Source organism: Delphinus delphis, chromosome 16 (assembly GCF_949987515.2).
Source record: "Delphinus delphis chromosome 16, mDelDel1.2, whole genome shotgun sequence".
In the NCBI taxonomy this organism is placed as follows: Eukaryota; Metazoa; Chordata; class Mammalia; order Artiodactyla; family Delphinidae; genus Delphinus; species Delphinus delphis.
In genome coordinates this window covers 25,441,454-25,469,421 of record NC_082698.1, presented here as the reverse complement: position 1 = coordinate 25,469,421, position 27,968 = coordinate 25,441,454, and the positions used below count along the sequence as shown (strand labels likewise).

Below are 27,968 nucleotides of genomic sequence, written 5' to 3'. Positions count from 1 at the left end.
AAAAAGATAACTCCAGGCCTACATGGTTTCACTCCTATCAAATATTTAAGGAAAAAATAATACCAATCCTACCCAAGCTTTCCAAAAATAAGAAAATGAAATGGGGGAATTCCCTGGCAGACCAGTGGTTAGGCCTCTGTGCTCTTACTGAGGAGGGCCCAGGTTCAATCCCTGGTTGGAGAACTAAAATCCCACAAGCTGCGAGGCACCGCCAAAATACAAACAAACAAACAAAAAAAGAAAAGAAAAAGGGAAAGCGAAATGGTTTCCAACTCAGTATATGAGGTCAGCATTACCCTAAAGCCAAAATTAGACAGACATTACAAGAAAACTATCAACTAATACCCCTCATGAACAGAATGCAAAAATCCTCAACAAAATATTGGCAAATCAAATTTGCCAATAAAAAAATAAATAAAAGGTACATGACCAAGAGGGATTTATTCCAGGAATGCAAAATTGGTTTAACATTCAGAAATCAATCAATGCCATTCACCCTTTTAACAGACTAAAAAAGAAAAACCATATGATCATCTCAATTGAGGCAGAAAAATATTTGATGAAATTTAGCACCCAATTCATGTAAAAAAAAAAAAAAACTCTCAGACAACTAAGAATAAAGGGGAACTTCCTCAACCTAACAAAAATCATCTACAAAAAACCTGCAACCAACATCATACTTAATAGTGAAAACTAAACATTCTCTCTTTAAGATCAAGAACACCCAAGGAGGTCAATTCTCAACACCTCTATTCAACATGGTACTATGGTTTTAGTCGGTGCAATGAAGCCAAAATTTTTTAAATAAGATATATATAGATACGAAAGGAAAAAGTAAATTATTTGCAGATCATATGATCATATATGTAGATAATTCTAAGGAATCTACAAAAGAGCTCCTAGAACTATTGAATAATAAGCAAATCAAGCAAGTCACAGGACACAAAAATAAGCTGCATTTCCAAATGCAAATGACAAAAAAAACAGAAAATGAAATTTAAAACACCATTTACAACTACAGAAAAATATGAAATACTTAACAAATGAATGTGACAAAATATGTATAAGACCTTTACACCAAAAATCACAAAAAAATTGCTAAAAGGTAAGAAAGAAGATTAGGTAAATGGAATGATGTATTAATGTTCATGGACTGGAAGATTCTATGTAGTTAAGATGTCAATTTTCCACAAATGGAACAAGGGATCAAGACAATCCTAATCAAGATCCCACCAGGCTTTTCTGAAAAAGTGATAAGCTTATTCTAAAATTTATACAGTAATGTGAAGGACCTAGAATATCAAAACCATTCGAGAAAAGAATAAAGTTAGAGGACTTAACACTACCTGACTTCAAGACTAACTATAGGGCTTCCCTCGTGGCGCAGTGGTTGAGAGTCCGCCTGCCGATGCAGGGGACATGGGTTCATGCCCCGGTCCGGGAAGATCCCACATGCCACAGAGCGGCTGGGCCCGTGAGCCATGGCCGCTGAGCCTGCGCGTCCGGAGCCTGTGCTCCTCAACGGGAGAGGCCACAACAGTGAGAGGCCCGCGTACCGCAAAAAAAAAAAAAAAGACTAACTATAAAACCTACAATAATCAATCAAGACCATGTGATAGGCACTTAAGACCAATGGAATAGAATGTCAATAGACATACCAACATATATTGGTCAATATATTCAGAAGGTATATATCTGACAAAGGACCAGTATTCAGAACATATAAAGAACTTCTATAGCTTGAAAATAAAAAGACAACCCAATTAAGCCATGCGCATTTGAATAGGCACTTCACAAAAGAAATACAAATAGCCAATAAGTACGTGAAGATTTTCAACATCACTAGTTAACAGAGAAATACGAAGTAAAATCACAGTGAAATAATACTATATATTCACTATAGTGGCTAAATTCAAAGGACTGACAATGTCAAGTGTAAACAAGGAGTGAAGCAACTAGAAATCGCATGTTTGCTGAGTAGAAATTTAAAACGGTATCACTACTTTGAAAAACCATTTGTCAGTTCCCTAGAAGGTAAACATAATCTGGCAATTACACTCCTAAGTATTTTCCCAGGAAAAAAATAAAAATATACATCCACAAAAAGACTTGTACACCACCAATGTTCTTAACAGTTTTACTCACAATAGCCCCAAACTGGAAACAACCCAAATGCTCATCAACAGATAAATAGATAAACAAATTGCAGTATAAAAACAAAGGACTACTACTTGGCCTCCCCTCCAAAAAAAAAAGTAAAGTTTAAAGAGAAAGGAGAATTTCATAATTTTGACTGGTTAACATCACTAGTAGTAAGACCTATCAACATTATGTACCCCTGGTATCATGCTCTAAGAAGGGCACATCACTTCTGTGGTATTCTTCCCAAATATGCATAATACTTCAATCTATTCATGAAGAAACATCAGACAAACCCGAATTGTGAAATATTCTACAAAAATACCTAACCAGTACTCTTTGAAGTGTCAAAGCAATGAAAGACGTAGGAAGTGTCACAGAAGAGACAAAGGATATATGACAACTAAATGCAATGTGAGATTCTGGTTTGGATCTTGGATTGGAATAAAGGACTTTAGTGTAAAAACTGAATAAAGTCTGTAGTTCAATTAACAGTACGGTACTAATGTTAATTTCTTAGTTTTTATAATTGTACTACAGTCAACCATGGTCAAGTAAGATGTTACCATTAGGAGAGACTAAAGGCAAACTCTTATTTTTGCAGCTCTTCCATAGGTCTAAAAATATTTGAAAATAAAAAGTTTAAAAAGTTAGGGGTAAAAAAAGAATGAACTGCCTACGGACAGACACACATGAATAAATCACAAAAAAAATTATGCTAAGCAAAAGAAGCCAGAAACAAGAGTACATTAGAATATGATTCCATTTACATGAAATTCTGGAAAGGTAAAATTAATCTGTAGTGACAAAAAGCCCTGAGGCAAAGAGTGGGGCCGGAGAGAGAAGTAACTTCAAAAAGGCAATGAGGGAACTTTCTGGAGTGATGGAAAAATTCTATATCTTGATTGTGGCAGTGGTTACACAGGTGAATACATTTTATCAAACTCAATCTATATACTTCAAATGCATGTATTTTATTGTATGTAACTTATTCCTCAATATAGTTTATTAAAATTTTAAAAATAAGTTCATATTTGAAAGTATTTAACTTGACTTATTAGTGTACATTTTATATTGGGTAAACTAAAATACTATGATTGATTCTTAAACTGATATATTAAAACTTATGCACCCAAATTGTTCATTCAATAAATATTTACTGGGCAACTACTATATGTCAGGCTTTAGGCAACACAAAGGATATAAATGTGAAAAAGAAAGCCCTTACCCTTGAGGAATTCACAGGCCAAAGGGGAGGCATGCAAGTGAACAAAAGCTGCAAGTGACATACAAATTGCTCTGGGGAATGATATAGCAAGGTGTCAGCACTGCACAGAGAAGGCAATGTCTCAGAAAAGTCTTCAGAAAGAATACAGCCCCTTTCCATGAATTCACCCTGTGAGGCTATTACAGTTATTTCAGGGATATTTATCGAAGCTTTCAAAAAACACTTCTTTTAGTCTTGTCTCTCTACTTCATGGCACATTTTTCTGATGAAAAGTCCTTAGCACTTCAAGGGTGCAGTTTGTTTGTTAAAATTACCAAAAGTTATTCACAGACAAATTTAATGAATACCATTCTGGAAAACAGGTGACAGGTATGAAGTCAATAAACTTGTTTTCCTACATGCTTTATGAAGTGAAGGCAATACCACAGGGTAGTACCAATGTTTTTCATCCAACATAGAACTGTTGGAAGAATATATAGTCTCTCAAGGGGGCTACTTTAAAGAGCTTTGCCCTTTTGGGTGCTTAAGTCTCGGTTTGTTTGGGGGGGGGTGCTTATTACTTTGAAATTATACCTCACTATAAACTGTCAATATTCAAAATAATAATTTAAATTTATTATATACATATATATCATATACGTAAACACAATGCTTAATTAAGTTTGAATCGTAGTTCAGCTATATCACAGCTAAATGTTTTTAGACAAAGTCCTTAAAAAATCAGCATCTGCTGTAAAATGAAGACAATAATAGTAGTATCTGCCTCATAGGATTTTGTAAATATTAAATAAGTGATGTGAATGAGATAATCTAAGTATTAAATGAAATAACCTATGTAAAACACTTAGAACAGGGCTTGGCATATAATAAGCACTTAATAAATGTTAATAATTATTGTTACATATAAGCAAGGTATATTAGTGTCTAGACTAAGAGTAAGCATTAAAATATAAAGTGGGATTACAAAAACAAAAAAAAAGCATATAAAAAGAAGAAACCGTAAGGTAGCTTTAAAGTTTAGAAACTAAGATTCAGTGACTTTTTTGTTAAACAAGAGAATTCTTTTTTAAATTATTCTATGGGAATATACATTTATCTTAATGTTCAGTAACAAAATGTGCCAGGCACATTACAGGTTTCCAATAAATACTTATTGAATTGAACTACTTCAATACAGTGAGACTGTCTTAATAACCAAGAAAAAAAGTTTGTCACGTTTCAGCCCCATTAACTTCTACTTCTGCTTTAGTTAATATCCCTTTCAGCTGCCAAACTACCTTGCCATTCTTTTCCCTGGAAAGTAGGATTCTAGAAAGGAGAAAGAATGCAAGATTTTCTCCCAATTTGGACAGCAAGATCTACATTGAGAAAGTATAGCGCTTCAAACTGCTTTCTGACAAGTATACCTAAAAGTGTCTGTGTCCAATTAGGAAAATATAAAAGAATCTAACTGCTGCAAAAACAGCTTTAAGGCAATAGAATACCAAATAAATAACAAAGAATACAGAGGGAAGAAAGAGAAATTCAAATCAAGTCAGTGTATATTTTCAATATAGAACTTGTTTAGTAAAATATCATACCCACATATATGTGGCAAGTACCTATAAACTACATGTGTTCATTTTTGTACATTTATATTATTCACTTATATTTATAGCCTAAATTGAACATCAAATTGAGATTTGTTTAATTTGAGATGATATAAACCTTCTAATAATGTTATATAAAGTTTCTGAACATAAGTGAATTAATACATCTTAATGTTTTTGTGTACTTAAAGACAGTATTTTTTAGAGAAAATTTCTGAAAGATTCTTTTCTGAGTGTCACAGTTGTATACATGTGCGTGTACATACATATATGCACATGTGCTCAACTCAGTTCTTCATCCCTACTTTTCTTTTTAGTTTTTTTTTTTTAACTGAAGTACAGTTAGTTGATTTACAATGTTGTGTTAGTTTCAGGTGTACAGCAAAGTGATTCAGTTATATATATATATATTCTTTTTCAGATTCTTTTCCATTATAGGTTACTACAAGATACTGAATATAGAATATAGTTCCCTGTGCTATACAGTTGATCCTTGTTCATCCCTACTCCTTCTTAAATTAAATGACATTTTTGTCAGACTGCAAATATTTTAATAAAAAACAGATGCTGCAACTATTGGCTAATATACTGAGTATTTCAAATATATCTCAGAGATATGAAGGGAAAAACAGCAGAGTGCTGGTGTTTAAGGTCTATTTGATAATGAACAAAGTAATAGCTCTAGTTTTTAAAAAGTCTTTACATAGTATATGTGCAATCACTTCAATAGAAAATCAACACATTTTTCATTTGTCTTAAGAAAATATTAAAAATTTTAACTGATAAACGTTTACCGGTGGTAGAGAGATACAAAATTCCATCCTTGAAGAACAACTTAATAGAGTGAAAGCCAAAAGAGCCCAAATATACACAGTAATGTATAATTTCATCATATCATTTCTTACCAGGGTCTCTAAAATAATTTAGCACTTGTTCTACCTATCTCTACCATCTAGATCTCAAGGACATCTGGTAATTTCAATATTCACAAATCTCAGTGAAAAAGATTGAGCTAAATATATGACTACGTCAACAAGTGTTTATTGAATGGCCTACTGTGTTATATCCAAAGTAGTAGTTCTTAAGCAATCAGAAAGTGCTACTTACCAGCAAGTGTATAATCCATATCAAAACCAAAACACTTTATTTTTTCCATGGCTAAACTTCGGTTCACAAACACCCTAAAGAAAGGAGCAAAAAATGATATCTCAATTAACACTGAAACAACAACAAAAATTAAGTTCAATGGAATTATTTGTCTATCTTTCTAGAATGCATTTAAATACCAATATTAAGATTCATAATATAAATTATTCAAGTCCTCCTTATACCATAAGTGACATCAGATATTATACAAAAATACGTAAATTTCCTTATTGTGTCTTGATTTTAATGATATCATGTACTCAAGTTTTCAGAGAATCAGCTCTCCTTTTCTAAGTCAGACCCCATAAAATAAGCTTATTTCTGAGATTTTATAATTCATTCACTCATTCATTTAGTTTATTTAATAAACAGAGGTTCATTTAAAGCCTACCATATGCCAGACACTAAAGACACAAATATAAACAGATTCATGTGACAAATACTTACTGAATGCCTACTATATGCCAGATACTGTGATATGGAAGAGAACAAAAGAGTACCTGCCCTCATGGAACTTATATTTTAACTTACAATCTCTATCCTTGAGGAATTCAGCATAGCAGGAGAGAGACTTAAAAGCAAATAATTATAGCAATTCAATAAATGCTATAAAATAACATGCAGGAGAGAAAACAAGTTGTTTAGAGACCAGATGAGATGTCTGAGCTGATTTTAACAATTAGTAGAAGTTTTCCAGTAGGACAAAGCAAGAAGGGCATTCCAGACGGAATGACAAAGGAAAGACAGGGTTTGTAATGAACCAAAAAACATTTACTGAGGCTGGAGCTGGGTTTTCTTTGGTTTTACTTTTGTTTGTTTTTGCAAACGGAAGTTTTCCAGAGGAGAAGGGAAAGAGGCAACAAAGGTTATGAAGGTAAAAAAAGGATAGCAAGGGTCAAATTAATGAAGACTTTGTATGTCACATTAGAGAGTTTGGACTTTATCCTGCAGGCAAGAACAAATTAGCAGATTTTGATGAAATGAAATAATCAGATTCAAATTTCAGAAAGATCGCTATGAAGACACAGAGAAAACTAAACATATAATAGTATGGTGGATCATCACCATGATGGTGCTTTGTGGCAAGTTTTAATCATCTCTGAAAATAAGGATACCTCCTCCATCTGATCCCAAAGTATGGTGGGCAAAATTACTGAATGGTTTATCCTCTTATTACCAAACCTCTTCTTTGCCTTCATTTCATAAGTAGCTATGAGAAATGAGAATGCTACAAATCACCCAGGAAACTTGGTAGAAATAAAGATACCTGGGCTGGGCTTCCTGCATTAACAATATAGGTCAGTAGTCTCCAAAGAGGAGTGACTGCACCTGGGGATACAGAAAACTCCACTGGGATACAGAAGAAAATATTACAGCTTCTACTCAAATTTATCTCATCATTTTAAAATGTCTAATTTGTGTATGTTTTCTACTACATACAAGTAAGAATAGTAGTATAGGTAATTTGTAAACAAGCACACACAGGGATGAATGCTCCATATTTTAACTGTGAAATACTCAAGAGTTTGGAAACCACTAATCTAGATAATGACTTTTTAAAAAAACTTCACCAACTCAAATATTACTGTTTTAAACTTTATTAGAAAACTTTTCCTCTCATCTCAGAATGTATGTACCAATTTTATTTTATTATTTTTTTAACTTTTTATTTTATATTCGAGTATAGGCAATTGACGATGTTGTGATAGTTTCAGATGCACAGCAAAGGGACTCAGCCATATATATGCATGTATCCATTCTCCCCCATACTGCCCTCCCATCCAGGCTGCCACATAACACTGAGCAGAGTTCCCTGGTATGCACTAATTTTAAATGCAGACAAATAATCAAATATTTGCTTAAAAATATTTTAATAGGGCTTCCCTGGTGGCGCAGTGGTTGAGAATCTGCCTGCTAATGCAGGGGACACGGGTTCGAGCCCTGGTCTGGGAGGATCCCACATGCCACGGAGCTACTAGGCCCGTGAGCCACAACTACTGAGCCTGCGCGCCTGGAGCCTGTACTCCGCAACAAGAGAGGCCGTGATAGTGAGAGGCCCCTGCACCGCGATGAAGAGTAGCCCCCGCTTGCTGCAACTAGAGAAAGCCCTCGCACAGAAACGAAGACCCAACACAGCATAAATAAATAAATAAATAAATAAATAAATAAATAAATAAACAAACAAACTCCTACCCCCAACAACAAAAAATTTATTTTAATAGGGGACTTAAAAATCAATAGGTCCTTGAATTCAGAAATGTTATCTTCTAAAAAATATGAAAATCATTACTTACCTCATAGTGCGCTATGCACACTAGATTAGCTTTATAAAACTCTTAGTTCCTGAGAGAGCTGTTATATAAAACATCTACACTTTCTTTCTCTAAGAAAATCTGGTATTCTGTAAAATCAACATTTACTTTGATTAGGTTAATAATGGACGGGAGGGGAAGAGTAGGGAATAGCTGAAAGATACAGGGAACTAGAGGATAAATGACACCTACCCAAATCTTTAAAAAAAAAAAAAAAAACCCAAACTCCAACTATATCACCATGACCCTTCTACCACTTCATCAAACTTCACTCTATTTCTACTGATTGGAGCATCTACTTTATTATCACCTTTTTCCAGTTATATAAATCCTTATGAAGGCACAAGAGAGGGAAAAGACACCGAGTAATGGTTTTAACTCTGGAAACACACTGAAGCTCAGGCTTTTCAAACACACTCTCAATTCAGGCTAGGGGGCCAACGGGATCAAATCCTTGATCAGAGCCCAAACAGCTGACATGCCTAAAATATTCTATGGGAATTCAGACAGGAACAGACTGGGAAGATTTTTCTTTCCAGGAGAGATATATGTGGAGCCACATAATAAAAGAAACAGTTTTGATCCTGATAGAAGAATGATGCAAGCTGGTTTTAGGCACAGCTAAAATCACAGGAAAAAAAGATACTTTGCTAGTATCACTCAATCACTGATAAAGGTAGAAAGAAACTATCAACAGACCCAGTTAGATAGTTTACCTGTTTCTTTCTCATCCAGAAGAGAGGTTAAGCCTGTATTCCTTTTCATATTTTTTAAGGATATAGAGATCATAATGTACCTTAGGTATTATCCAGAGAAACTCTGGGAATGATATATTCAGGAATAAGAAAATCTGTTTTTTCTGTGAAAATAATCGTTGCTAAATATCCATCAAATCACACTCTTTCCTTGTTGACTAACTGGTCACTTGATTCAATCAACACATTTGTTGAATGCTTATTACAAAGCAAGTACCATTTTATGACATATATCCTAGAAGCTGTCCTTTAGGGAGTAGCTAAAACTATCAAAGACTTTCTAGGTGTCTAAAATTAGAAAATAACACATTTTTCTATGAAACCAAATATCCTTTATCTTTTCATTTTCATTTAAAATAAGTACCCTCACCCACAGAAGCAACTCCTGAATTTAAAAAAGAAACAATCACTCCTGTCTCCCCATCTAATTTATTCCTATTATGAAACAGAAAGAAAAACCTCACATATATTCTCATCTCTCCTTTTCTTTCCCTAATTTATGCTACAACATGGGAGATGGGGCCAACAGGGAATTAAATCTAATTCGTACATGAATATCTAAAGTGCATAAGCAAAGCTATGATGACAAAATGGAACAGCTGCATTATAGAGAACTGTAGTAATATATACGCTACGATTTACAAAGATAATAAACATGCAAATGCTGAAAGTATGCACTGACTTCAGCAGAGAGGCAGCCTTGAGCCAGAAATACCACGTCTCCAGAACATAGTCTTAAAGAGAAACTGATCTCTTGGCCTCAAACTCATAACTATTCTTTATTATTATAATAAAAGAAAGTGTTAGGTACTATATCAATTAAAAGACTGGCTCACTGTTCCACCACACATTTAAAATGAAAATATCCTATCTGCTTGGGGAATCCAAAACTTTCTATTGGTCCCGGGACCCTGACTGTATCTTTGTCAATGCCAGTCAACTTGTGTCACTTTTCTAAATTATTAACCAGTGGAACATACTCCACCTCTATCTTCAAGAGCCTGAATATATTTGTGAAACTTTCCGAAGCTTGCTTTAAATAAAGCACAAAGTTGCCACCCTAGAAAGCATGACTGAACTAAGCATCCAACCTTAAAATGCAATTATCAGCCAGAAATTCCTACATACTAAGTCATTTGCAAGATATAGATTTGAGCATTAAAACAAGAGACACAATCTTTAGGAGACAGACCCAGAAACACTATAAAACCAGGCACAGACTTCAACACAAAGACAAATGTAACCGTTTTTACTATCATATAACACTGCAGTAAGGCATAAAACTTGAAGAAATGCTATCCAAATAAATATAGATATTAATCAAAAGAAACAGGACTATAAATATAATGTGCTTTAAGAACAGGGATCTAGTATTCTTACACTTAATGAACATGCAATTTACTAAATTTGGAATTTTGTAAATAGCAAACTCCTAATGGTTTTGAGATTTAACTCATAATTCAAAGCAGTATTACCTCATCTGTCACTGGTTGCCGTTCTGCAAAGTGTGCAACTATCAGAGTCAACTAGTTCTTGAAGTCACATAACAAAATTCTTCTTCAAGACCCTAGTATAATTTTTTGTGTGTGACTTTAACCTTACTTCAAAAAGACTGTTTTAGTCTGAACCAGGCCCCCTCAACAGCATGTATCTTCTGAGACAGTGTTGGAGAAAACACCTCTGTGTCTAATTTAACTTGTCATTGGATATCACTGTTGCTCCACACAAATCCATTTGGAATAGAATTTCTTTGGCACTGGTGAACTTTATCCCTAGCTCCTCCCCCTTGAAAGAGTCACAAGTTCCTGGCCAAAGGCCCAATAACAGTTACTGCAACAATAAATGAGAATAAGGATACAAGTAAAAAATCTTCCTAGGCATGTTTTGGTTATGGGTTTGTGTAATTATATTACTCAAAGTTTGTTGCAATCAAAGAAAAGAAAAAGTTACAATGCTTTTTGGAGACTGCCAAATTTAGATTACCAACCAAATGGGTGTGTGTCTGTGTGTGTGTGTGTGTGAAGTAACAGAAAAATGCTATAATGTGAATTTTTGTTTAGTATCTTTTCTCCCCAACTAATTTCTATTTCTGCTATGGCACTCTCATTTTCCCCTCAAGCTTAAAATCTAGTTAACATCTTTTGATTCTTTCCTCTCCCTCAAATCCATATCATCTCACTTGCCTTCATTTAAATTTCCGAATGTCTCTAATCCAGATCTTCCATTCAACTTAAACTGCTAACAATTTGTCCAGGTCCTCATTAACTCTCCAGCAATCATCTCCCAATTGCTGTGCCTGCACACTAATGCCAAATTAATTGCTTTGAAGTAGTGCTACTCAAAGTGTGGTCCACAGACTAATGCTGGTTTGTGAAGTGCTGTTAGTAATTCAAGAAATTGCAAGTATTTAGAAACTTTTATAGCAATTCGACAAAAAACTTTTGTTTGTTGAACACAGTAACAAAAAATGTGTACTTACATTTTATGTTTTCATTTTTCTAGTAATTCATTTTTATTATAAGTGTATCAATTTGAAACAGAATAGAATTAAAAAAAAAAAACTGGTCCTCTAACATACATGAGAAGCACTGTCCTAATGCCCAGCTCTGTAATCACCTACTTAATAACCTTTAGACATTCCTCACTACCTACCACCAGACTAATATATTACAAATTTTTGTATCTTCAAGGAGTTCAAAGCCTTGGAAAGATGGCGATCTTTCCAAAATCAGTTTTATCTCATGTTGCTCTACATCATGCACCATTTGCTCTAATAATCAAAATGAACTACTTGTTATTTCCTAAAAGTGCCCTGAGGTTTTGTTTATACTGTTCCCCATACCTGAAATGACCTTCTCAGTTATCTCTATCTTATTTTTCAAGACCCAGCAATTTCAAGTGATTTCTTTAAGAAATTATTCTGGCCATGCCAGAGAACTATGTAACAGTGATGCCTCTGGGTCTCAGATTACTTTTTTAGTTAATGAAAGAGATTTCACCAACAACTAAAATTCTATAAAGTTGTGATCCGTGTGAGCAGTATGAATACTCAAAATCATTTATTTCTATATTTTATCATATACATAAAGTATGTGTTTAATTCTCTTATTCTTTACTGGATTATAAACTTTGAGGCCAGGATTTATTGCCTTCCCAAAAACTAGCATAGGGCCTGGTAAAGACCGGACACGGTATTTAATAGAACTAAAAATTAAATTTAAACTAAACCCTTAATAGCAATTAGTGGTTGCCAGAGGCTGTTGGGGAGAGGGAATGGGGAGTTTCCCTTGGGGGATAATAAAAAATGTTCTAAAATAAGAGAGTGCTGTTGGCTGCACAACTCTTGTGAATATACTAAAACCACTGAATTGTACTCTTTAAAGGGTGAACTGAATGGTATGTGAACTATATCTCAATAAAGCTGTTCTTTAAAAAAACATAATGGCAAGACCTCATTCTGCCTTTATGTCTCCATTCTTCAGTAAAAGAATGGCAGTGATTAAAAAAAAAAAAAAGAAAAAGAAAAAGAAAAAGGGGGCTTCCCTGGTGGCGCAGTGGTTGAGAATCTGCCTGCCAATGCAGAGGATCCGGGTTCGAGCCCTGGTCTGGGAGGATCCCACATGCTGCGGAGCAACTAGGCCCGTGAGCCACAACTACTGAGCCTGCGCGTCTGGAGCTTGTGCTCCGCAACAAGAGAGGCTGCGACAGTGAGAGGCCCGCACACCGCAATGAAGAGTGGCCCCCGCTCGCTGCAACTAGAGAAAGCCCACACACAGAAACGAAGACCCAACACAGCCAAAAATAAATAAATAAATTTAAAAAGAAAGATAAAAACTTTCTAATTTATGAAATGGATTCTTAAAAATTCAAAGTTTAAATACCATGGATATACAGACACAACAAGAAATTTTAGACTACATTATAAAAACAAAAGTCATTTAAGCATAAGTTTTTGTCTTCATAAATTTGCAGCCAATAACTTCTTACTAATTTGTCTGAATATTTTCTCTGAGGATCATCCTCAGGGGGGATACATTTTGTTTATCAGATTATATCATGAGAATAGTACCCTGTACTTTCAAAGTCTGAACAAGCATATTATCATTTCTAAAATAATACGTGAATTAATTATAATATTAATTTTTCTCAAATACTCAATATAAATAAGTTCCAGAGAAAAGAAGAGAATGTGGAGGCATGCACAGAACAAAATTAAAGATGATTAAAATTTAAGATGCCATCAATTGTAAAACTCACCCATATTATATGTCACTAGCAAAGGGCAAGGGGGGTGGGTGGGGGGGATGCCCAAGAAAAGTCAGCCTCATAAAGCTAGGATTATCAAAGGGCAATACCCATAATACAAGGAAAAAGGAGAAATAAACCTGCAACAAAGAAAAAGCATATAAGGACATTTGTACATCTCAGCCTTGACAGTGAGTCCAAGGAAGGGGAAAATCCTCCCCCTGAGAATTTGAACAATTAAGTCAGGTAGGTTTGTGGTCTGAATTTACACTACTAGGGTGGTTAACACTGCCCCTAAGTGACTGAGAGAAATAAAATCTTTTCTAGAAGAAATCAACTTAATTCTAGGTGGTATATTACTAGATGTAGCCCAAATTCAGAGATGTCTAAATGTGAAAAAAAAAATGTGTATCTTAAAAGCGATAAAAGACTAAGAGTAGTGATCATGCTATCTTTCCCCCAAAGACTTCAAAGCATACTTTAAGGAGATTCTCTTTAAGAAATAGACATTAAAATTCCCTTCACCTTCAATCTCAAATGAAGAAACTGCAGTAATGAGAGCAGAATGGTGGGGAATAAAAAAGAGGACTAACAAATGAAGAATACATAAATTAAGGGAGAAACCAGAAACAATGTCAGTACTTCTGAAAATAAATTTACTGTTCTAAAATCTCAGTTGAATTAAAAACAGGTTTTTCCAATCTTTTTTTCCTATTTCCCCTTAAATTCTTTTTTACTTTTTCTCCCCAATTTTTAAAAATAAAAACCAGTGTATAGAAGATAATTTATAAAATGCAGCAAAATATTAAGGTTGAATTCTGTGGGATAAAAATTAGAGAAGAAAATATGTTTATCCATGTTATCATTAGGCCAAATTAACAAGTGTACTGACTGTACCTATAATGGAAAAGAGAGGTCAAAATCTAGAATTTAAAATAAAAGCAAATGCCAAAACTGATTCTGGCCTCTCATTTAAAGGACAATAACTCTAGTAATAAAAGGCTTTCTAACAGCTTTAGAAGACTAGAGTTCAATCATGACACTGAAAGGAGAATGCATTTTTCCTTGCATTACACATCCTAGGGCACCTGTATCTTCCCAAATATATTCCCCTGAATATACATAAACAATAACTGTTTTATTTACAGAATTTTAAATAAACAAGTTGAGGTATATACTTTATTGAGGTATAATTTACTTAAAGTGAAATTCACCCATCTTAAGTGCGAAGTTTGGTGAGTTTTGGCAATTGTATACACTCATGTAACAACTACCCCAATCAACCCAAAATATTCCCTTATGTCCTTCTGCAATACCCGCCCCAACCCATGGCCCCAGACTACCACTGATCTATGCTTTCTGTCACTAGAGCTTTCAGATAAATGGAATCAAACACCATGTAGTCTGTGTCTGGTCATTTTTCTTAGCACAATACTTCTGAGGCTCATTCATGTTGTTAGATGTATCAAAAATTAGCTCTGACTTCCCTGGTGGCACAGTGGTTGGGAGTCCACCTGCCAATGCAGGGGACACGGGTTCGAGCCCTGGTCCAGGGGGATCCCGCATGCCACAGAGCAGCTCGGCCCATGCGCACCACAGCTGCTGAGCCTGCGCTCTGGAGCCCACGGGCCACAACTGTTAAGCCCGTGAGCCATGAATGCTGCGGCCCGTGTGCCTGGAGCCCGTGCTCTACAACAAGAGAAGCCACTACAATGAGAGGCTCACACACTGCAGCAAAAAGTGGCGCCCGCTCTCCCCAACTGCAGAGAGCCCGTGCGCAGCAGCAAAGACCCAAGAGAGACAGACAGACAGACAGACATAAATAAATAAATTTGTTTTTTAAAAAATTTGTTCTTTTATTCCTGAGTAGTATTCCATTGCATGGATATACCACAATTTGTTTACCCATTCAGTTAATGCATATTTTGAGTTGTTCCCAGTTTTTGGCTATTGTAAATAATGATGCTATGAACACTCATGTACAAATCTGTGTGGGTATACGCTTTCATTTCTCTTGGAGCAAATACCTAGAAGTGGACTCATTAGTTCATTAGTAAGTATATGTTTAACTTTAAAAGACATTGCCAAAATGTTTTTTTATTTTGCATTCTCATGCAAAATGCATGAGAATTCCAGTTGCTCCACATGTCAGTGTTCTTAATTTTAGTCATTCTAGTGGGTCTGCAGTGATATATCACTGTAGTTTTAATCTGTATTTCCCTAATGACTAATAATGTAGAGCATCTTTTCAAGTGCTTATTGGCCATGTCCTTTTGTGTGAAGAACCATTTATAAACTGGTTTGTCTCATTATCGTGTTATAAGAATTCTTCATATATTTTGGATAAAGTAAGTCCTCTATCAGATACATATGTACTGAGAATATTTTCTCCCAGTCTATGGCTTGCCCTTTCCTTTTCCTAACGTTGTCTTTCAAAAAGCAGAGGGTTTTAAAAAAATTTTGATGAAGCTCAATTTATCAATTTTGTCTTCCACGTTTTAATTTTTATATGTATTTTTTCTGAGAAGTCTTTACCTAATTCACAAACATTTTCACCTACACTTTACTTTTAACTTTTATATTTAAGTCTATGATCCTTTTTGTGGTATTTTTTATATACGGTTGAGGCAAAGGTTGGGGTTCATTTTTTTCTATATGAATGTTTAGTTGTTTCAGCACATCTGTTACAAAGACTAACCTTTTGCCATTGAATTACCATAGCCTCATTACCGAAAATCAATTGACTATATATGTGTGGGTCTACAAATTCCCTATTAGGTTTCATGATCTATATATATCTATCCTTACACTAATACCACACTATCTTGATTACCATAGGTTTACATAAGGCTCAAGTATAATTTTTGATGATTTAACTCTATTAACAATCCTTTCCCATTACTATCAGGGAAATATTTTATAGATATCAAAATATCACACATACCAAAATTCTGAATATACGAATTCTTTTCATCCCAAAGTAGAAGATTTATCCATTTATTTCTAAAGGTAGCAAAGGAAAATAAAAGCTAACCCATTTCATATATATGATCCATGCATTTCAAATGCACTTGTTCATTACCTATTCAGGCAGTATAAGAACTGCCCCATGGGCCCCTAGAAATAAATCTAAAAGAATATCTCAGGCCTTATGGTGTCCTCTGACTTATACAGAGCCCTTTCTAAATAACCAATTCTAGCATATGTTTTACCATAGGGGAGAAAGTAGTACTAATTTTGATTGCATCTAGAAATATAGTTCTTCTTAAATCTATAAACCAGCTTTATAAACAACCACTTGTACAAGCCTGACAAATATTACCAGCATCCATGATAATACTTATCATAAAAATTGTTTAACAAAAACTGCAAATTTGTAGCCAGTGCTGGAAGGAAAGAAAACATACAAACCTGAAGAGGCAGTCCTCTCAGAATTTTCACATTTAAAGAAACCTTAAAATTCTAGTGATGTCATGAGAGGTCTAAAAATAATACAGAATTATTTATACCCATGGCTGTTCTCTTTACCCAATAATGAGGTTTTAAAATAGCAGTAAAATGGGCCAATTTTATTCTGCTCATAATCAATACATGATTAGATTAAAATAAATTCTAAACACGAGGCTATGAATCTATTTCAAAATTTCTATTAGAAAAAAAATTAAGAGCTTCAAGAAAATAAAAATTTAAATTGCACTGTATTCTTAAAGACTTATTTTTGAGGGAATCTATGTCCTATGTGATCAAAGGGAATGTCTCTCTAAAATTAACCAGGTCTAGTTATGCTTGAAGGCTAGAAATGAGAGAATTAACAGTATGCAGCTATTAACTGACATGTCACCTATTATAGTGGTCACAAAAAGAATATCAATAATAATTCAGACTCTGAAACATAAGAGAAAATAATATAAAGACAACAATAAAACCTAACACAGAACTATTTTATATTGCAAAATAAAGAGGAATAGGGGATTCCACTTGAAATTATTTTTTGTCTACACTGCCCAGAAAGAAAACAAAATCACTGGCTGCTTTTCAATCTTTCACACCACTTTCTAAAGGTACAAATTCTTTTAAAATGCATTTGAATTTTTAAACTTCATGCATTTCTATGTAAAATTCTTTGGTAAGATACTACTGCTTGCTTCCAATCTTCAAAAACACTTTCTACTGAAAAACAAAATGAGTTTACCACAGGGTAAACAGGGTGCTTGTATCTCACTAAATTTCTATTAAGATCATCCATCCTCAATGCAGTCTTTCAAAATAGCAACAGTAACTTTACAGCAGATTACATGTGAAACACTAACAATGTAAACTTTCAGCTGAATTTCTTTCAATCTCTCACCCCCCATCTCCACTCTCAGACTGGTAGCACTGCTTATTAATCTCCCAATTCACTCAGATGACTAGAACATCTCTTCACTGAGAAAAATGAGGAGAAAAGAATAATAAACTCACTTACCCTTCCTTAGACATTCTCAAAGATCTACTTCCTCTGGAAGAGAATACAGGATCAACAAACAAGCTTCACTGATCTCTAGAGAACTGTAGCTCATTTGTTAAAGCACAGAGAACTCAGGCCCTGAGAGGCCCAACAAATTTGGGCATGATGCCGAACCCTAACCAGGCAATATCTCAGAGACCAATATCCTCAGCTTTAAATACTTGAAAACCAAAGAATAATAGGAAAAAATTGGAGAGCAGGAAAAATAACTAATGGTCTGAACTGTGTAAGACTGGCCAGTTTAGGAAGGAGACAATCCAAATGGTAAGTTCCCGTAAGAGACAGGAATCGTTACTGGCAAACACACAGAAAAAGCAAATTTACCCCCTAATGAGGCCCGCCAACAGTACGCAAACAATGTGAGTTTCACAGAACGGAGCAGCCCTAGTCAGTCCAAATCATTTAGTTTACTCTGGGAGAAAAAAACAAACAAACAAACAAAAAACCAACATAATACTATGTTTTAATTATCAGTTTAGTTATTTCCTCCCCTTAGAAAATGAACAATGTTAACTACAAGAGAAGGAAGTATTTATGTGCCGATCATATTACAGGAGGAACCTAAAGTATTTCCACACTGTGGTCTTTTTTTCTGATCATTAACTGCTTTTAAGGAAAACATCTGTGTTCACATATATTTTACCCAAACGTCTGAAAATTTCAGCCCATGTGGAAAGAAATTTACAGATCTTTGGCATGTGGGGGATATACCCAGAACATTCTAAAAGTTAATTCCAAATCTTAGAGCAAGCTGAAGCTCGAAAGAAAAACATCTGCAACATTCCTGCCTCCTGACCAATATAATGCATAGGGATTATGCAACATGGGAAGAAATAAACAAGTGTGTGCTAACGTCTAAGAACACTGATATGGCAAATAAATCCATCTATTGATGATTCAAATTAAAAATAAAATATATACACCTTAAAGAAATACTAGTTGAATTTAAATTTTAACTTTAAAAAACTTTATCTTTAAATAGTATCTAAATATCTTACCAAAAGGTTTCTATTAGTTACTAAAATGTTTAAATAGTCACCAAGTAACTAAAAGCACTACTAAATACTATAAATTCAAACTAAAATTATTTTCAGTGTATTTAGAAAAACAGTATGGTGTAATGGAAACAGAACGAGCACCAGAGCAACTAGGTTTGAATTCAGCTTTCTGGCTGAATAAGTTAATTAACCTAAGCCTGAGATTTTTCATCTATAGAAGACAGATAACATCTGGTAGGGTTGTTGTCTGTCATTGGTAAGCACTCAAAGAACTATTGTAACTTGGGGGGTTGGGGTACAGGGAAAGCAACTCGACTGTCAAGCATTATCTCACCAAAATATCCCTTGAGAAATACATTTTAAAAATCCAATTCTCAAATTATACATGAATAAGAACTTTCACTATCCTCAAACCAAATTCCACAAATACAAGAATACAAACTGAATATGGAAAAATGATCTAATCCCTGAGAGTGCCAAATTCCCATGGCTTCCCTGTATTTCCAGCTTGTGGCATCACAGCTCAGTGTGGTGGAAATAAATGTAATTACTATTTTAAGACTTTACTACTTGTAAAGAGAAAGGAAAACAAAAATCTCACTTGAACGGAGGGTATGCACACTTATATGAGCTTCCTGTGCAAAAGAGACTGCACTGCCTAGCTATTTCAAACTCATATATTTAAGAAATATTTACTAAATATCTACTTGCCAGTGCCTGGTACCAGTAATACAGAAACAAACATGACAGTCCTTGATTTTAAGGAGTTCCAAGTCTAATGGAGGAGACCCACTCAAAATCTGTGAAAAAGTCGTGTGTAACTGTAGTATCAGAGATATGCACAACAGAGAGGTGCATCTATATTCTCCTCAGTCTTAACTGAAAGACAGGATGCCCAACTTGTTGCTGTTAAACTGACACTGTGCTAAGCACTTTATATATTTATTATCTCATTTAATCTTCAAATAACTCTATGAGGTAGAAATTATTCCAATTTCATAGATGAGAAAACAAAGTTCACAGCAGTTAAATACTGTGATTCTAAAGAAATTAAACAAAATAATCCAAAATGTTAACCCAAGGCCCAGGTTCCTAACCACCACACTAAAAAGATTAGCAGGTGTTAATCAGACTAAGAGGAAAAGAGGGGTGGAGATCATTCCAACAGAAGAGAAACTATGAATGAAAAGCAGAGTGACACAGACATTATGATGTGTGGAAAAAACCCAGATTCAATTCAGAGTTGATGGAATACAGAGTTTGAGGAAGGGAGCTGCTCAAGATGAAAGTGCAAAGGAAAGGATTAGTCCTCACAGGGCCTTCAATGCTATATTAATGGGCTTAGAATTTATCCCATAGCATGCTGGATGTGATGCCACTAAAGGTCTTAAGCAGAGTGATAAACAGGATTAACAAAACAGATCTGAAGAGGACAAGGCTAAAGGCAGGGAGACCTAATGGGGGTTACCTTTGTAAACCACAACAGTGATGACCAGAGCCTGTACTAGCACCATCAGGAATGAAAAGAACAGGCCAGAATCTAGAAAGATTAGGAGGCTGTATTAAAGTGCACACGTGTGCATGTGTGTTTAAATGTATTGAAAGGGGACTAGTAGAATGATCTCCAAACTACTGACAGTGTTCATCTGTGACAAAGAGGTGAAAGGGTAAATGAAGGGGAATGTTCATATTTTACTCTACATATTTCTGTATTTCTGAATATTGCACAGTAAGAATTTATTTGTGTATTACCTAAATAATTTCAAACACTTTAAAAAAAATAAATAAGAGATTAAAATTTGGGATTGATGATTGTATTACTCTCCATTTCTTGGATCTATGGTAGTTACATTCAGAGATGGTTTGTCTTCCTAACGGGAAGAGTAACAATTACAATTCTCTTTTAAAAAGCTTTGAAAAGGAAGTGGTTGGAAATAGAGCCAGGAAACTTCAGGTGTTTTTGATTCTTAAACCAAGTTATTAAGATTTAAATGTTTAATATATAACTGGAAATACAAAAAGTAACAGAGCATATTTGAAAAAAGATTCCAAAATGAAATTCTGAAGAAACTAAAAAATAATAAAAACTAAAATTAAAAATGTGATGAATACAAAAAATCTACAAACAATAAATGCTGGAGAGGGTGTGGAGAAAAGGGAACCCTCTTGCACTGTTGGTGGGAATGTAAATTGATACAGCCACTATGGAGAACAGTATGGAGGTTCCTTAAAAAGTTAAAAATAGAACTACCATATGACCCAGCAACCCCACTACTGGGCATATACCCTGAGAAAACCATAATTCAAAAAGAGTCAGGTAGGGCTTCCCTGGTGGCGCAGTGGTTGAGAGTCCGCCTGCCGATTCAGAGGACACGGGTTCGTGCCCTGGTCTGGGAAGATCCCACATGCCGCGGAGCGGCTGGGCCCGTGAGCCATGGCCGCTGAGCCTGCGCGTCCGGAGCCTGTGCTCCGCAACGGGAGAGGCCACAACAGTGAGAGGCCCGCGTACCCTGGTCCGGGAAGATCCCACATGCTGCGGAACAACTAAGCCCATGCACCGCAACTACTGAGCCTGTGCACCTAGAGCCTGTGCTCCCAACAAGACAAGCCACCACAATGAGAAGCCAGCACACTGCAACGAAGAGTAACCCCCACTTGGCGGCAACCAGAGAAAGCCCACGCACAGCAACGAAGACCCAATGCAGCCAAAAATAAAAATAAATTAAATAAATTTTAAAAATAAAAATTAAAAAAAATAAAATAAAACAGGTAGCTAGTGGGAAGCAGCCACATAGCACAGAGAGATCAGCTCGGTGCGTTGTGACCACCTAGAGGGGTGGGATAGGGAGGGTGGGAGGGAGGGAGGGAGACGCAAGAGGGAGGGGATATGGGGATACATGTATACGTATAGCTGATTCACTTTGTTATACAGCAGAAACTAACACAACAATGTAAAGCAATTATACTCCAATGAAGATGTTAAAAAAAACTGTGATGAACAGATTCAGGTCAGACCCAACCAAAATGAGAATTAGTGAACTGGAAGGTAGGTCAGGAAAAACCTTCCAGAATGTAACATGGAGAGAAAAAAGGATGGAAAATACAAAAGAAAGGATATGAGAAGAGAGGAACACAGTGCCGAAGTCTAACATATGCTTATTAGAGTTCAGTAGGAGAGGAGAAAGAGAATAGAGCAAGTACAAAAATGAAAAGATAATGGCTGAGAATTTATAAACCACTTAAACACAAGCATAGAATCAAAAACTCCAATGACTCCCAAGCATAATAAATAAAAAGAAATCCAAAGTTTATTACCTACCAATTTTGGGAGGAATATTAGTGAGAGTGACATTTCTGATAGGCCTTTTGCATATTTTTGACTTCTGAGAGCATGTTACTATTATATATAATAATATAGTTGACCCTTGAAAAAGGAGGGTGTTGGGGCACCAAACCCCAGAGTCGAAAATCCACATATAACTCTGCAGTCAGCCCTCTATTTCCTTGGTTCTGCAAACTAGGAATAGAGAGGGACCTCAAATGAGGGATAGAAAAGAACTTCCTCACATGGAAACAACCTAAATGCCCATCAACAGCTGAATGGATAAAGAAGATGTAGTATGTATATACAATGGAATATTACTCAGCTATAAAAAGGTATGAAATTGGGTCATTTGTAGAGATGTGGATGGACCTAGAGACGGTCATACATTGTGAAGTAAGTCAGAAAGAGAAAAATATCATATATTAATGCATATATGTAGAACCTGAAAAAATTGGTATAGACGATCTTATTTACAAAGCAGAAACAGAGAACAAACATATGGATACCAAGGGGGGAGAGGGGGTGGGATGAACTGGGAGATTGGGATTGACATATATACCCTACTGATACTATGTATAAAATAGATAACTAATGAGAACCTACTGTATAGCACAGGGAACTCTACTCAGCACTCTGGTGACCTAAATGGGAAGGAAATCCAAAAAAGGGGGGATATGTGTATATGTATAGCTGACTCACTTTGCTGTACAGTAAAAACTAACACAACATTGTAAAGCAACTATACTCCAATAAAAATTTTAAAAAGTAAAGAACAGAACTTCCTCAACCTGATAAAGGGCAGCTATGAAAACCCTGCAGCTACCATCAAACTTAATCATTAAAGACTGCAACCTTGGGACTTCCCTGGTGGCACAGTGGTTAAGAATCCACCTGCCAATGCAGGGGACACAGGTTCAATCCCTGGTTCGGGAAGATCCCACATGCCGCGGAGCAACTAAGCCCATGCACCTCAACTACTGAGCCTGAGCTCTAGAGTCCGTGAGCCACAACTACTGAGCCCACGTGCCAGAACTACTGAGCCTGTGCTCTAGAGGCCGTGAGCCACAACTACTGAGCCTGCGTGTTGCAACTAATGAAGCCCGTAGGCCTACAGCCTGTGCTCCACAACAAGAGAAGGCACCACAATGAGAAGCCCGTGCACTGCAATGAAGAGTAGCCCCCGCTCGCTGCAATTAGATAAAGGCCACGTGCAGCAACAAAGACACAACGCAGCCAAAAAAAAAAAAAAAAAAAAAGAAGACTGCAACCTTTCTTCCCAAGATGAGGCAAAAGAAAAGGATGTCCACTCTCATGAGTTTTATTTAGCACGGTACTGGACATTCTAGTCAAGGCAATCAGGCAAGAAAAGGGGTTTCCAAACTAGAGAAGAAGAAGTAAAACTATCCTTATTTGCAGATGACATGATCTTATATATAGAAATCCCTAAAGAATACACATATACACACACACACACACACACACACACAATTAGAGCTAATAAATCTGGCAAAGTTGCAGGATATGAGATCAATATGCAAAAACCAGTTGTATTTCCATAAACTAGCAATGTACAATCCAAAAATAAAATTAAGAAAACAATTCCATTTACTATAGCACCAAAAATCATAGACTAATTAGAAATGAACTGAACAAAAGTAGTGTTAAGACTTATATACTGATAACTACAAAAACTGTTGAAAGTGATTAAAGAAGGTCTAAACAAATGTAAAGACATCCCATGTACATCAATCGGAACACTTGATATTGTTGAGATGATGATACTCCTCAAACTGATATATAGAGTCAATGCACTCCCTATCGAAATCCCAGTTGGCTTTTTCACAGAAATTGACAAGCTGATCCTAAAATTCTTATGTACATAGAAGGTCCCCAGAATAGTCAAAACAATTTTGAAAAGGAAGGAAAAACTAACTGTAGGACTTACATCACAATTTCAAAACTTAATACAAAACTGTAGCAATTAAGACTGTGTAGTACTGACATGAGGACAAACAGACCAATGGAATACAATGGGGAGGCCAGAAAGAAACATATATCTCTGGCTAACTGATTTCTGACAAGAGTACCAGATAATTTAATGTGGAAACAATACTCTTTCAGCAGAGCTAAGATAACTGGATATTCACGTGCAAAAGAATGAATTTAAACCCCTATCTTGCACCATATACAAAAATTAACTCAAAATGTATCCAAAACCTAAATATAAAACATAAAACTATAAAACTCTTAAAGGAAAATATAGGTGTAAATCTTTGTGACCGTAGGTTAAGCAATGATTTCTTAAACATGATGACAAAAGCACAAGCAACAAAAACCATAGATAAATTGGACTTCATCAGTATTAAAAAACATTTGTCCTTCAAATGACATAATCAAGAACGTGAAAAGACAACCCACAGAATGGGAGAAAATGTCTGAAAATCATATACCAGACAAAGGTTTAGTATCTAGAAAACATGAAGAACTTATACAACTCAATAATAAAAAAAAAATCAATTAAGAAATGGGCAAAGGATCTGAAGAGATATTTCTCGAAAGACGATATACAAATGGTCAATAAGAGCATAAAAAGATGCTCAACATCATTTATCATAAGGGAAATGCACATCAAAATCACAATGAGATACCACCACACACACACTAGGATGGCTATAGTAATTTTTAAAACCCACTAACAATAACAAGTGTTATTTTGAAGGGTGTAGAGAAATTGGAAGCCACAAACATTGCTGAAGGGAATGAAACAGATGCATTTGCACTGGAAAACAGTTTGATAATGTTTCAGTAAGTTAAAGTTACCATATGACCCAGCAAATTCTACTGCTAGATATATAATCCCCAACACTGAAAACATGTCCACACAAAATGTATACACAAATGTTTGAAGGAGCACTACTCATACCAGTCAAAATGTGGAAACAATCCAAATATTAAGCAACAGATGAACAGATAAACAAAATGTGGTATATTCAGACAATGTAATATTATTCAGCCATTAAAGGAATTAAGTATTGGCTCATGCTACAATACGGATGAACCCTGAAAACATTAAGTGAAAGAGATAGAAAGAAAAAAAGCCACATATTTTATGGTTCAATTTATATGAAATGTCCAGAATAGACAATTCCATAGAGACAGAAAGTAGATCAGTGGCTGTCAGGGATTGAGGAGAGAAGGGAATGGGGAGTAACTAATAATGAGTGTGGGGTTTCTTTTTGGAGTGAAGAAAATGTTCTGGAATTAGATAGTGGTGATGGTTACATAACTCTCGATATACTAAACCCCACTGAATTGTATATTCAATAGTGTTCCTTTTTCCGAGTTATATTTCATTGTGTGGATGTACTGCATTTTATTTACGCATTCATCCACTAAAGGATATTTGGGTTGTCCCTTGTTTGAGGCAATTATAGACTGATATACTATAAACATTATTCATGTACAGTTTTTTGTGTGAGCATAAAGTTTTCCTTTACCTAGGGCAAGTATCTAGGAGTAAGATCTCTGGGTCATTGGCTAAGGGTCTCTAACTTTACAAGAAATTACCAAACTGTTTGGCAGAGTAGCTGCAGCAATGTATCAGAGCTCCAATTGCTCCACATCCTTGACAGCACTTGCTATCTCCAGTATTTTTTATTTCAGCCACTGTAATAGGCATATACAATGTGGTTTTAATTTGTATTCCCTAATGGCTAGTGATGTTACAAATATGCGTGTATGCCACCCATATATCCTCTGTAAGTGACATGTCAGTCTTTTGCCCATTTCTTCATTGGGTTGTTTTCATATTATTGAATTTTAAAAGTTCTTCATTTATTCTGAATACAAGTTCTTTATCAGATATGTGATTTACAAATATTTTCTCAGTCTGTAGCTAAAAACTGAAAAAAGCCCAAAGGTCCATTAACAGAAAATGAATCAACAAACTGTGGTATAATGATACAATGGAATGCCAGATAGTAATAAAAAGAACAAATTACTGATATACACAAAAACATGGATGAATCTCTCAGACATTACACTGAATAAAAGAAGCCATATCCAAAAGAATCCTTGAGGGAGTTCCCTGGTGGCCGAGTGGTTAGGATTAGGGGCCGTCACTGCCATGGCCCAGGTTCAATCCCTGGTCAGGGAACTGAGATCCCTCAGGCTGCCTGGTGCAGCAAAGCAAAGCAACACACACACACACAGACACACACAGACACACACAGACACACACACACACACACACACACACAGAATCCTTGAAGGTGAAATACACTATCTAAATATGATTAACATTTCCTCAGCCTGAGTTTCTTCCTGCAGGATTTCATTAAATCAAAGATCTGCTATCATTTATTCTTTCTCTTCCTTGATGCCACCACCACCGCTACTTCCTGCTTCATTTTACTCTTAGGTATACTGCTTTGGGAAGAAGCACAGAGGGAACGGTAGCAGAGAAACAAATTGAGCATGTTTTAGGATCCAGCATCTTCTTTTGAACAATAAAGTTTAGAGAATTTGTATTCCATAAGTAGTATCACTGATCATTATAAAGCGTACTTGCATCTAGAACAGACAAAACCTATGATGTAAGAAAAGGTATGTCACTGAGAGAATTTTTTAAATTCAACTTTTTATGTTGAGATAATTGTAGATTCACATGCAGTAGTAAGAAATAATACAGAGAGATTCCCTACACTCTTCACCCAGTTTCCCCTCAGTGGGAACATCTTGCATAAACATAGTACAATATCACAATATCACAACCAGGAAACTGACCTTGACACAATCCACCAACCAGATTTCACCAGTTTTACATGCACTCATTTGTGTGTGTGTAGACTCATGTAATCACCACTCGAGTCAAGATACAAAACAGTTCCATCACGAGGATTCCTTGTACAACTTTTTATAGCTACACCCACGTCCCACCACCCAAGCCAATCCCTAACCCCTGGCAACCACTACTCTTTTCCCAATCTCCATAATTTTGTCATTTCAGGAATGTTAGAGACACGGAATCATACAGTAAGTAACCTTTTGAGATTTGCCTTATTAACTCAGCATAGTTTACCTGACCTGTATTAAAGTTGTGTGTATCAATAGTTAATTCGTTTTTATTGCTGAAGAGTATTCCATCGATCAAATGTTTTGGGTCAAAATAAGTAAAAATTTTAAATCTTACCAATTCCTGAATCCCCATTTGTCATTCCTTAGGAATATGAAACTCTAACCAAAGCATTAGAATGATACACTAACAAAAAAATTTAGTACAGTTCTGATACTCTAGCTCACTTTTTAAAACATTCTTTTTTAAAAAAATTTATTTATTTTATTTATTTATTTTTGGCTGCGCTTGGTCTTCATTGCTGCGCACGGGCTTTCTCTAGTTGTGGCGAGTGGGGGCTACTCTTCGCTGCGGTGTGTGGGCTTCTCATTACCGTGGCTTCTCTTGTTGTGGAGCACGGGCTCTCGGCACATGGGCTTCAGTAGTTGTGGCACGCGGACTCTAGAGCGCAGGCTCAGCAGCTGTGGCACATGGGCTTAGCTGCTCTGCAGCCTGTGGGATCTTCCCGGACCAAGGCTTGAACCCGTGTCCCCTGCATTGGCAGGCGGATTCTTAACCACTGTGCCACCAGGGAAGCCCCTCACTCTTATTCTGACAAGATGTATGTACATTATTTAAGGATGGCTCCTTGGCATTCCTGAGGACCTGTA

General features: G+C 35.7%; 1 protein-coding gene across 4 annotated transcripts in view; it reads right to left on the bottom strand.

Annotated features, from left to right (window-relative positions):
• NT5C2 (5'-nucleotidase, cytosolic II) overlaps nucleotides 1-27,968 on the bottom strand; it is a 103,494-nt gene that overhangs the window by 38,853 nt on the left and 36,673 nt on the right. For 3 of the 4 annotated variants that reach the window (XM_069541510.1, XM_069541511.1, XM_060034146.1), the window contains exon 3: nucleotides 6,064-6,137. In XM_069541510.1, the coding sequence (XP_069397611.1) occupies nucleotides 6,064-6,137 (74 nt within the window). Of the gene's footprint in view, nucleotides 1-6,063; nucleotides 6,138-17,879; nucleotides 18,789-27,968 lie in introns of those variants that run through there. The other variant, XM_069541512.1, reaches the window with a different exon arrangement.